The following is a 13,642-nucleotide window of genomic DNA, read 5'->3' as shown; positions in this document are numbered from 1 at the left end:
GTACCATATCACCCTATTAGAGCACTTCGCTCTCGCTCTGCAGGCCTACTTGTTGTTCCTAGAGTATTTAAAAGTAGAATGGGAGGGAGAGCCTTCAGTTTTCAGGCCCCTCTTCTGTGGAACCAGCTTCCAGTTTGGATTCGGGAGACAGACACTATCTCTACTTTTAAGATTAGGCTTAAAACTTTCCTTTTTGCTAAAGCATATAGTTAGGGCTGGACCAGGTGACCCTGAATCCTCCCTTAGTTATGCTGCAATAGATGTAGGCTGCCGGGGGATTCCCATGATGCATTGAGTTTTTCCTTTCCAGTCACCTTTCTCACTCACTATGTATTAACAGACCTCTCTGTATTGAATCGTATCTGTTATTAATCTCTGTCTCTCTTCCACAGCATGTCTTTATCCTGTCTTCCTTCTCTCACCCCAACCGGTCGCAGCAGATGGCCGCCCCTCCCTGAGCCTGGTTCTGCCGGAGGTTTCTTCCTGTTAAAAGGGAGTTTTTCCTTCCCACTGTCGCCAAAGTGCTTGCTCATAGGGGGTCATATGATTGTTGGGCTTTTCTCTGTATCTATGAAGCGCCTTGAGGCGACATTTGTTGTGATTTGGCGCTATATAAATAAATTGAATTGAATTGAATTGAACTTTCACACACTTACAATAAAATAAAAATTAAAAAAAAAAAAACATAGAGATCACAATTAATTGAAGATGATTTTTTTCCATGAATAGAGTGGCAGAAAAATTGTAACTATGTATTCTATGAAGTCTATGTTGTGGTTACAGGACTAAGATGGACAGATTCTACACTTATAATGCCTTGCCTACCTTAGTCACTACAAACCAGTTAGAAACAGATTTTGCAAAAACGTACACATACACCAGAAAGCTCCTCCACCAATACATAATTGTTAGATTTTAATGAGTTAAGTCTAAATATGTTGAGCATTTTTGCTATTTTCTAGTTTGTTTGCAATTTATTTTCCAGCTGTTTCCATGTAAAAGTACAGCTGGGTTTTGTTTTTTCAGCCAAAAAATCTCTCTCAAAAAGTTTGACAGTTGCTTTACAGCCACTTTCTGCTAAAGTCCAAGTAAATCTCTATTTAGATGTGTGTGTGCTAGCTTTTGCTTACCTGAGTTTTCGTCAACCCTTTCCTCCACAGTGTGGTCTTTCTGATGGACCCACTCACTGTTGCACTTGAAGTAAATCTGTGTGGCAGGCGTTGCTTTGCAGTAGAGATTTACGGGCTTATTTTTGACAATGTAGCCTTCCTCAGGTTCAAACAGGAAGTGAGGTAAGGGTTCCGGTGGGTCAGAAGGGAAGGTTTCTGGGAGCTCACTCAGACTCAGGAAATCTTCGTCATCTCTCACTGCAAAAAGAAGGAAAATTTAAGTGTTCAAATGTTTCCCCCCTGTTCATTAGTCTGTTTTAAGAGAGAAGCCGGAAGTGTGAGTCTTGTATTCAATCGCTTTGATTTCATCAGTAATATCTGTTTTATCCAAACTACTATGCTTTTCCCCCTCATCATTATACAGTACACCTGCTTATGGAGTCCAGTTATAGCACTCTGTTAGCCATTAGAGCCATAAGAAAAAGAAGATCTTGGCTTTGTATGTGTCTTAACTTTATAAGTTAATAAAATTAAGACTGTACAATGAAGGAAAACTGATTGAAAGAGGGCAAAAAGAGGAAAGCTCCTGAACAAGCATACAACAAAAACTTAGGAGCTAGTCACTGGAGCTATCCTTTATGAGATTACTCACAGCAGTAAGCCAAGCAGACAAAGTACACTGATTTAGCCTGAATTTAGCAACGAATTGGTTGCCAGTTGACAAGACTAATCAGGGACTTTTGTTCATTTTCAGTGGGAGCACATACAAGTTCTGGATTTGGAGAAATACCCATGAAGATTTGCAGTGTGAGTTGCTGTCAGAAAAAAACCCTGCAGTATTTGTCCATCTTAAATCACAAACTAATCAAAATACACATTTACTTGCCTGTAACTTACAGCACTACCTCTCTCATGCAGAGTCAAACCTGTACAGGTAGGGTCAACACCAGGGTTTAAAATGCAGCGGAATAATCTGGAGCTGCATACTGGCATCTCCAATTTACAGAAACCAAATCATATTCAGGTGAAGATTTTATAATATAAAGTCAGTTTATATTTTTTGTGCGGAAGTCTGGTATTGCTACCAGTTAATGCCATGGAGTTGTTCACTTAAAGCAGATGGTCACACTTATGCCTCCTTTTTTCCCTTCTCATTGCTTTAATGTGTTCATGTTATAGATATCAATAAAGTTGTGATCATGGCACAGCATCTGGCCAGTTGTACACAACAGAAGTGAGCAATAATTTTTTTTTTTTTAAAGTGGCATTTAATTTCAGATGTACAGAAGAGGTTGTGTGCCTGATTCTGTCTGTCAGTCAAAGACACAGAGGCTTTATCGCCCAGAAATGGACAAAATGGTAATATGTTATGAATTCACGCTAAAAAGTGAAAGAAACAGACGACGAGAGGCTTACAAAATTAAGTACTGATCATTTGGCATTTCCTAAACTAGAAATGTAAAGCTTATATATTATGTAATAATTATAGCTAATTGCAGCTATTTAAAAAGGGGAATATATTACCACACTAGACAATATGGTAAGGTTTAAGGTAATGGACCTTATTGGACTGGTGTAGCCTTTACTGTCACCATTACATTGGGTCAGTCATAAGTTTAAATTTAAGCTAATAATGCTCTTTAGTTTTACTTGCCATATCCCACCTTCAGCAGCCATATTTACCCCTGATTGAGAGTAAATGTAAACAAAATATGAATCAATGTACACAATAGTGAGCCAAAACCATAAATGTTCTAAACAAACAAACAAAAACTAATTATCAATAACATAATTATAACCTCCATCCATTTTATTCAGATTTTAAATCTACAACTTTTCCTTTATATGTTTTTGTAAAACGTGAAGAAGAGCAAATAAAGAAATGGGCAGGGAAAATATATACACACAGGCAGGAAATGACTGAATAAACTGAATGGCTGACCCCGAGGCCATCGGGAACTTTATCCTCCTCTCAGTCCATCCTGCTCCCTCACCTCCAACATCTTTTCACTTCTCGCCCACCCATGACCTCAATCAAAGCGACACCTGGAATGTTTTGTCACCGGGTTGCCAAGGTCGCCAAAACACAGAGGATTACAAGAGCAGGTGGGATGGAGAAGAGCTAGGGTCTCATTCTCTCTCTCTCACAGACGCATACACACACAGAGGCAGACACAATACACTTATTTTCCAAAAGTTTATACAAACACACACACTCGCTCTCGCACACAAACAAATGTTTCTAACGTAGACGTTTCCTCCACTCCATCACCTTCCAGTTTCATTTGGACCTTGTGGACTGTCTAGACCTCTGTATGTATGTGTGTGCCTCTGTGTGTGACTGCCTCACCTGGAGATCTGTGACTCATCGGAAAATTTAAATACAGAACGCTACTGACACAACGTCATGGTTTTTCAGGCCAAATTTTTCAATTCTCCAATTGCACATAAACTGTGCTGTGAATACACACAAAAGCAGCATCCAAAAAAACGACACATAAATGTATGTGCTTATGCACATGCATACACAATCTTCCATTCCTCAACCATATCCATGTGTGCGTTTGTAATTGTGGCCCTTATCTTGGAGAATAGAAATGTGCTGTGGGGCTAGAAGCTAAAAGCAGCTTAGGTAAAACATCAAGACACAAATAGGGGGAAAATGAGTAGGCAGCGTCCCCACTTTGATGTCACGAAGCTGACATTTTCTCTCTTAGTTCTGTAATTAGTTCTCTGAGAGTATGGAAATTGGTAGACATTTTCACTGTATAATTTCATTATCTGTGGGAAATTTTCTCCAACACTTGGTTATTTATCCAGTGTCAAATTCAGCCATTTCTCTGTTAGTTTCTCACTTGCTGCACCGCCTTCTCTGTATAGCTATTTTTTGCTCCTTTTTTCCCCTCCATGAACCTGCTTTTGCGCCCCTACTGCTTTTCACTTCGCCCCAATAATCATTCTCACCCTCATCTGTCATTCAGAGAGCTGAAGGGGTTCATGGCTCTGGAGCGACAGCTATAAATTATTGATTGGCACAAGAAACATGATAGCTAGAAAAGAGTGTTGGTGGAATGGAGAAAATGGGAAGGATGGAGGGGGGAAAAATCTCTGTGAATAAAAGCTTTGTTTCCCAAATGCTTACTGTTTCCTTCCACTTCTGCATCTTCCCTGTGCCCTCGTCTCCTCTCACAGCGCATCGCTTTTGCCTTTTCCATCCGTTTTCCTCTTCTAAACCTTATCCGTCTTTCTTGTCTCACCACCTCCTTACACACCCACCTACCCCTCTCCCCCCGATCTCCTGACAGGGTGACTTACAGATCCTAACAGCCCAGCTCATAAACGTCTTGCCTGAATGCTGTCATCACTAATGGATGGCTGTAGCAGAACAATGTCCAGGTTCGATTTACAGTATGTTGTAAATATGTGCCACTGGCTAAAACCGCATTTATTCCCTCCTTGAAGTCAGTAGGGAAGCCCACCTTAGAATACCTACAAACCAAACCAATAAATATCTGTAAATCTGCTAAAAACATATGTCATCAGAGGCGACTAATCATCTCTGAACGTCAGACAATATTATGACCACTGGAATCAGTATAGAGGTCAATAGGTTACTGACAGATTGAGCAAAAAAAAAAGCAAACAATGCTGAAATAATTTAACATGGTACGCAGCAAACCCCTGTTGACAAGACAAATACTATAATATTTGTACATTAAAAACAACAGGCTACTCACAGACTTTGCATGACTTAATGGTTTGCATCAGTAATACATTTTTGGGTTTGAATGGTTTCCATAAAAAAGTGCAATATGAGCAGGATTTGATCATTTTTAAATGTTCCTGTTAGTTACAGGAGTAACAAACAAATATGTAAACAATTTGAAAAGCTGACGCTGGAGAGTGCAAAAAAAAAAAATGCATTCATTCGTCCAACCTAATGCCAAACAAAGCCAAACTTAGTGCCGTATAAGGTCAAAATGCCTCATGAGTAGGAGCATGTATGTGTGTCTGGGTCTTGTTTTGTTGGCGCTGCAAGTAGCATGCGATGCCTATCAGTGCAGTAGCCGTGGAAATCATGAAATCATACTTCTTAATGTCTTATCGGTTAGTTTCAATCTGTAGCAGCTGCAAAAACATTCACTTTCTGAGAAACGGCTACGCTCTAACTCACACACACACACACACACACACACACACACACACACACACACACACACACACACACACACACACATCGTAAATAGACATAAAATGGTAGCCACCCACCCCCCACCCCTTTACCCCTAATCCAACCACTATTGACAGCATACACACAACCACAGACAACCAAACAAACCTAAAACAATCCATGTCTTTACAGCCAAATTACACAACTCACACATACAAAAACAAAGGAAAATGCACACACTCGCACAAACGTAAAGGTGCAAAAGTGTTTTTATGCACCAGAGAAAAACAAGAAGCATATGGATTCCCATATTTCTCTGTTCTCTAGCTCTCGCTCTTCCTCTCTGGTTGTGTCTCTCACAAACACTCACATTGTTTTACGAACACAACAAATACAATTTTCCCATTACTTACACTCATTTTTTCCTGCACACACATATGGACAAAAACACATCCTTTACACTTTATCAGATTCAACTTAAAATGACCTATTTGAATCTTGAAAGGTGATTCAGGGAGTATAGGGAGGTGAAGAGAAAGATGAAAACTGAGAAGACTGAGAGATGATGGCCCAGCAGAGAGCTAATGTATCATTGCCGTGGAATTGGATATATGATGTCAACCATTCTCTCTCTTGCTCTCTCTCTCTCTCTCTCTCACACACACACACACATGGAAAACAAAAAGACAAACAGCAGGTCCGCAAACATACAACCAAACCCGCCCAAAGCATCTGTTCATGCAAGCTCGTGCGCACACACACGCACAGATAGACAGTACTCTAAATAACATAATAATATCAGGCATGTCTATAGAGCAGCAGTTGAGCATTTCTGATTTCCTGTTGTCTTCCTTCTCTTTCTCTCGTTCAGCTGCTTTCAGGATTTGCTGTCATTACAGACAGATTTTAATATTCTCTTTTGAATTTTTTTTTTCTCCCACTGCGTATTCAGTACTCAAATTTCTTAAACGTTTACCCATCCCCTGTTAAATTATTCATGCTTTGAAATAGCTATATGTGTGGGTAAGGATCCATTTACCCACTTTTGCCTGAAGGTATACCTGTAAGCCAGGACAACTGAGCAGAACAACAGAGGAATTTCATTATTAATAAAACCATTATTAAAGATTTATATACTGTATATTGTTATTATAGTATGGTATGTTTCTCTAACTAATTTCATCTTTTGTTAAAAAGTGTCATTAAGACAGATTTTCATTCTAGCTTCCTTTAAAAAACAAAACAAACAAAAAGCTTGGTGGTCAAAACCTGTTTGTCCTCACAAACCGAAGCACTCCTCACACAGTCTGGGTAAAGGCTATTCACGATGCCTTTACTAGTGGACACAACCTTGAAAAAGCATTCATGGTATTCTAGGAATCAAACAGTTAAAATCTTGACATATTATCTTTTGAATTTCAAGTATTTTAGATTTTTTTTAATCACATTTGTGAGAGTTATTTTCAGATTGTAAGTGGTTCTCGTGAGAGGCAGAATGACCAAATACCAGAAAAGCTATGGTGGTTCACAAATGTCCTGATAAAACAACACTACCTGTGTGCAAGTGTAACAGTGTGAGCTGTTCTTACAGAAAAATCTGTTATAAAAAGGGGATCAAGTGACTAAGTTTGTTGAACTACTTGACATGAATGTCCCATTGCTTTTTAAACAACGCAGTAAGTGATCTCACATTTTTTTCTGCATCTGTTTGAAACTTAATTTTATCCTCAGTCTGAAGTCCCCAAGCAGAAAGATTATGTAAATTATGAGTAGACGCATCAGCATTCTATTAACTTTGCTCAATTAAATATAACTATATTTTAATTATAAACTTTAGGAGAAGTATATACCAGTGTAAATCCGTGAAAACACACAGGATTATATCATTATCAGTATGAGGACTCTTGATTGCTGGTTGCAGTTTTACATGGAATCTCAAACAAGAAAAAAAACCCTACTGTGTTATTTTGTGTGGCAAAAAGTGCTGTTAGACTGGTTGATGAATCATGTCTACCTGATGGATATAATATACTATGCACAAGACACTTTTTGTTATAGCCAAGAGCCATACCAGGTGATGCATAAAGGCAGGGAATAGGTGAATGTTAGACTGTTTAGGAATGGAGCAGACAGTGACAGCTGGCTGGCGTCCTCCAGCTTTTAGTGTATGACATGTAAGGCCCCAGCTAAGCCTGGAACTAGATTTACAGTTCTGCCTGAAGAGGGCTGACTCAAGTCAGGCTACAACTTGTCTGAAGGATTAAAAAAGGTATAAATCTAACGTATCCTGCAGCCTTTTGGTTGAAACCTATAGCATATACTGTAATAGAGCCTACGCGGTCTGAAGAATTCATTCAAGTTAGCAATGGAAAACAAAAAAAATGTAAAAACATGAAGGGGCTAAATGTTTTTTGTCAATAACTTATGCAATATGTTTTTTTTTTTTAACTTTCTGATGTTTTCCTTTATTAGAAGTGTCACTCTGTGTTAAAGCACATGCACACCTTCACACAGTCTACAAAATTCACAGCTTAAATATCTATTTTACAGCTCCAGATGCAAACTCACATACTTGACTCCAAATCTCCACAGACACAGATCATGTTCATTTTATTTAGTTCCATATTATTAGTAATCAGTTCGGAGAATAGTAAGCACATATTGCAGCATGTGCATTTTAAAAATCAATGCACATGCTGCAATATGTGCTAATATTATGCAGTCATACATGTGCATGCATTCGTGTTTGCATCTGTATTTATGTGGATGAAGTGAGTGTTGAGATTAATGTTTTTATACTGTACTTGCACATTTAAAGAAGTATGAATAAAAGCAGATACTAAATGCTCTAAATTTTTCAGTTAGCATTTATTTAATACAGCTTATTTCAGTCATCTGCGGCACTAGGACAATAACTATAGGGTTGGTTAGCTATCATTTGACTTACATATGCCAACAACCACTGAAGGAATTTGACCATGAAAGTCACCTTCACACAGGGCGTACCTGCCAACTTTTCAGACCTGACTTTTTTTTTACCAGTTTTTAGAACAAATTCCAATTTAGCATACAAATTACTTGCCAGGATACTTCGCCAAATATTTTTTAAAAAATCAATAAGATCCGTTTCTTCAACACTTTGATAAAATGAAAAGTCAACAGAAGCTTTCATCCCAAAGCAAATTTAAACTGCAAAGATCGCTGATACCACTGCTATATTGAGGTCAAAAAATTTAAGATAAAAGCAAAGTGATTAACACAAGAAGGGAGGTAATGAAAGGCAAAATAACAGAGATATAGAAATCACTTCAGGAGTCGCCTGAGTCATGTTTGGTAAAAAGTCACATTGAGAAAATGACTCGCACAGTCACAGTTGGACATACATCACACATATATAAAATTGGGCACAGGCGCATTTTAAACAGGGACACATGCTGCACAGGAGCAGCTGATGCGTGGGTGTTTGCAGGTAGGCAGTGTGAAAAAATTCTACATCTATTTTTTTTATATATATAGCTGTCTTTGCCAAGCATTACATGTACATGAGACACACACAGAAAGATACTTCACAGGACTTGGGTGTTACTTTTCTTATCATGGTGCATCTTTTGTTCTCACATTTTTGCCTTTCCTTTACTTTGTGGCTGTCATTTTCTTTCTCTACTGATTACGTCTTCAGCTATTTCCTGTAAAGTAATCTGGCTCAGCCATGGAGGGGCGAAAAGAAAAAAAAAAGGGAAAGTATAGAGTATTCTTCCACATATGAAGCACCTGAGATCAAGCACGCCTCATTTCTCTTTAAATGTCTCATAAGCCAGGGCTTATCTCCAGTTTCTGCAGTGCAAGTCAGCTTAGGTGTACTGATACACCTCAGTGGACAGCACAGGCTGGTCTGTAGAGGGTGCTTACATCCAATTCTCCTCTTTCTAGGTTGGTAACAAGCAATGAGGCTTTGGTTGTAGTTTTTTTGTGTACAACTTTGTGACTCCTGAAAGCACACTATCAGCTTACACGATCATGGCGAGGAGACCTGTTCGAGTCTTTGGCCATAATGTGAGTCTTCTTTCTGATCTAGGTCAGGTGTGAGAACCAGTAAGGACAGGCCACTTTCTGCAAGTCTCTCATCTCTCTACTCCTCCTCTCTAGCTATGGATGTCATGCAACCAACACATCATTTTCATTTATATTTTCTCACATATATTTATCTGTTTTGCCCAGATTCACAATATGATGCTGTTTTCTGGCAAAATGTAAAGAACTGGAGCTTACAAATCACCAAAAGACTAATTTGCAAAACTGATTAATCACAGGGTCTCTCAGAAATGGAATAATGCAGTAATACTGTAGTAAGAAACCAAATGCACCAGTGCACAAGGAGAAACAGGGAAGCACATGGACAGTCAGAAGAAGAATAATTATAGTAATTTCACAATCATGGACAGTTATCAGCTCTGTAATGCACAACTTTAATTTGGCATTACGCACAGGCACGACTGTACTCACATCACACGCAGCCACATGCAGACGGAATACCTCATTTATATGCATAGTCTTATGTAAGCTTGTGGGGGTACAAACTTGTGTGAGTTGCTGTGTAATGTTATCTTCCAGATGGATTCTGTCTCCCTTATCCCAGGCCTGAGGGAAAAGCGAGGCTTTGCTTTCATTCATGTTATACTATCACAGTTCAGTATCGCTATTAATACAAGCAGCCAGCACAGGGCAGTGCATTAGAATATCAAAACACTGGCTGGGGAAGGACTTCTATTTTCAGGGAGATAGGGTAATGTTTTTTTCTGTGAGGCAGACAACTAATAGAATGGCCAACTGGTGGTGTGCATGTCTGGGCTGTATGATCAACGTTTCATTCTCCAAATGGGTTTCCCTCTGTTCATCATTGCGCTTGCATAATTTTCCACCTGTCAGAATCTTTCCATGCAGGCTTATGTGTCTTTATGATTTTTTTCCCCTCCTCCTATCTGTCTGAGTCTCTCTCTTCCTTTTCATCTCGGTTTGTGATGTCTTCCCTGGTTTCCTTAGACAACCTATGCATATTCACATTTTCTGCATACCTTACCGTTCTTTTCTTCTTATTGCTTGCAGCCTCGTTCTCCTTTTGCAGTGGAGTAATGACATAGATTTAGCCATCCGTCTTTCTTAGGTCAGTTCCCCAGAGGCACATTTCACACAGTACTCTACCCACCCAGCCACTTTGTGCAAGACCCGATCTCCTGTGCCTTGTGGCTTTTTCATACTCTTTTTTTCCCCCACTCTTTTCTTTCTGTTCTTCAGATGCATTAGTGTTTCCGTGTCTTCCATCCTGTCTCCTTATCCAAATTGCTTCATACTGCTCTACTCATTTGCCTTAAAAAGGAATTAAAACTCAATGCTTTTCCCAGTTTTGAAGATTTATTGAGGACAAAGCAGCACAATATGTTCACACACACAAACATACAAATACACATATACACACACACACACACACACACACACACACACACAAACACACACACACACACACACACACACACACACGCAAACATACACACAGACACAAACACACAGGAATAATAAAATCAAATGATAAAAACAGCTTACAGGCTTATTTCATTTGAAGATTTCCCCATATTTTGGTGATCTTATTCAGAGCTGTAGATAAAATTGGATCCGACATTTCACTGCTCATGCCTTTCACCATCTGCAGGCTCACCACTTCTCTCTTCCCTTCTTATCCCTTTTCTCTCTCTCTGCCGCCCTCATCTCTCTCCCAACTTCAACACTTGGTCTCTCTCACGCCTAGCCACAATCGCTCGTCTCCCCCCCCACCCGCTATGTCTCTCTCCTCCTTCACAATCTTCCCTCCATCCTTTCCTTTTTCTTTCTGGCATATTTCCGCACTTCCTGCTCTCATCTTCAATCCCCATTTCACGCCTTTATCCATCTACACACACACTTCCCCAATGCTTCATCTCCTTGCTTTGCTCTCTGGCATCTTTCCACACGCCACCTCCTTCCATCCTCCTTCGCTCATTCTTCTCTTTCTCCGTTACCACTTCATCTCAAACTCTCTCCATTTTTCACAACCTCTCTTACTCTATATATCCTACCTACCCTCCCCCCCGGTTTGGTCACTATAAATAGAGCCTCCAGGGGGTTTCATAATGGACTCCTGTATCTGACCCTATTACAGAGACATTACTGACCATACTTTTCGCTCTTGCTTTCTTTTGTCATGCACACTCACACACAGTAAACAACAGTTTCTCTCGTCTCTATTTTAGCTCAGTAATGCATACACCTTCTCTGACTTTTAAACTAGGTCACTGGCCTGACTAAAGATGGTAAAGCTATTTCTTTATCAACACTTTTCCCCTATTTGTTATCCTTCTCATTAGTTTTTCCTCTCCTTTGGGTTTAATCTTTTTTTTTTAATGGTCTTTGATTTGTATTTTTTCTTTTTGTCTGGGATTGATTACACTGTTTTAAAATGCATCAAATTAAGGTTTCTTTGAAAGCAACATCTTTGGTTTAGAGCTCACACCTTAGAGCTATAAAAATAAATGGCAGGAATAGTAATGTGCCATAAAAAGCGCCAAGGAATTTTGTTCCATTATGGTGAGAGCAAGATGAGGAAGAAAAGATTAGGAAGTGTCCTAATTACCTTCATTTCGTACAGCACTACTTTCTGGATCAAGGTTTACTTGAACTTATTGGAAGTAAAGCAATGGTTACAGCACACAAGCACGGGCATCTAAACAGTAAGCCTCTGTGAGCGTGTTGTGTGAGCGAGATGGAGAAAACTGGAGGAGGAGCAGGAAAGAAACAGGCTTATTCTATTTTCAGCTCTATTTTGGTGAAATCCGAAGACTTTTAAAATTACACAATGGGTTTTTGAATGGGTTTCATCAGCCCCTGGGGCGAAGAACATTGCCAGCCCATACAAGGCTGAATCGCAGATAAATTCAAGTGACCAGAAGGAAAAGAAAAATCATAGTGGGCCTGAATGAAACCTATAAAAAGACATGTACTCTAGACATCTAGTTCTGAGCTTAGAGACCTGAAGTAATTGACATATTTGGGGCAAGGTCAGCGCTAGAACATACTGTAAATACTACCAAGATTTGTTAAATGTTACAATGAAATAAGCTATTAATAACCATTTCAGTGTAAATGAACACAATGGCTTCATTGTATTGGTAAAAGCATCGTGTTTCCTCTGCTGGTTGCCTTCTTCCCACCATGCATCCTGGTGCGGGGGGTTTCAGAGGTAAGCTATCCGCATGAACACAACTCCGAGGACCAAATGTTCACTTGCTTCCTAATATAGCCCAACCACTAATAGATGACATGATGATTATATTATGGATAGATGAATAAGATTTACCCTGTACCACATAACATACGTGACTCAACAAAAGATCTCTGTGTTTACTAGTACTGTCATGGTCCTGGGTCGCTTGACCCAGCGTTTTAAGTTTATTATTATTATGATGATAATCTTGTGTACCAGTTTATTCTGATGTTGTGTTTAGACTTTTTAGGGTTCTGGTTCTGTGTTCCCTCTGTTCTCCGTCTGTACCGTGTCTCTGAATCCAGTCTGTGCATTTCCTGTTTTACTTTGAAGGTCTGTGTCTTATGTCAGTGTGTTCAGTTTTGTGCTCTCCCTGTCTCGTCAGTGTAATCAGTGTCAGCCGTGTCTCCCAGCTGTTTCCTCAGTCTTGTTCACCTCTTGTATTTAGTGTCTGCGTCTTCCCCCGCTCGTCATTGTGTCGTCCCTCATTCTTCACTGTGTGTTCTGTTTGCCAACTTGCCTGCCTGTTAGTTTTGCTTTCCCAGTTTAGCTAGTTTTCTGTTCTGTCTGCAATCCCACAAGCCGTATATTTCGAGTTCACTTTGCCTCCATGAGTCCAGCTCTTGGGTCCACCATTCCTGCCTACCTTCACACAACCATGACAAGTACTAAAAGTACTAAAAATTCATTTTTAACTAACTCCATAATGCCCTCTTTCTGTCATTGGTGTTAAAAATACTACTGGTGAGAATAAACATGGAGCATTTCACCCAACAGTGGCTTGGTGCTTAGATGGTGCTGGCTATAGGAATACCAGAGTTGCTCTGTTGTGTCATCAGTTTGTTGAGAAGTACTTGATTGCTAACCATTCTGACATGTGGCCCAGATGTAACCCATGCTGGTAAGCACAGAAATAGTGAAGACTGAAGGCATGGGTATGCAGTTCAAAGCTGTGAGAAACTTCACAAGCTCAAATGGCAGCAGGCAGTAAAACTACAAAATGCTTTAAAAAGGGCAAGTGGAATAAAAAGTACCTTCTGCCAGTAAAGTCTTCCTACCTTGAAAAGATAC

General features: G+C 39.6%; 1 protein-coding gene across 2 annotated transcripts in view; it reads right to left on the bottom strand.

The window, feature by feature from the left end:
- The window catches only part of unc5ca (unc-5 netrin receptor Ca), a 189,250-nt gene that overhangs the window by 102,349 nt on the left and 73,259 nt on the right, over nt 1-13,642 (bottom strand). For both annotated transcript variants that reach the window (XM_006789724.3, XM_006789723.3), the window contains exon 2: nt 1,131-1,367. In XM_006789724.3, coding sequence (XP_006789787.1) covers nt 1,131-1,367 — 237 coding nt within the window. The remainder of the gene's footprint in view (nt 1-1,130; nt 1,368-13,642) is intronic.

The sequence above is a fragment of the Neolamprologus brichardi genome, chromosome 12 (assembly GCF_056152115.1).
Source record: "Neolamprologus brichardi isolate AB-2024 chromosome 12, ASM5615211v1, whole genome shotgun sequence".
In the NCBI taxonomy this organism is placed as follows: Eukaryota; Metazoa; Chordata; class Actinopteri; order Cichliformes; family Cichlidae; genus Neolamprologus; species Neolamprologus brichardi.
This window is presented reverse-complemented; position numbering and strand designations above follow the sequence as displayed.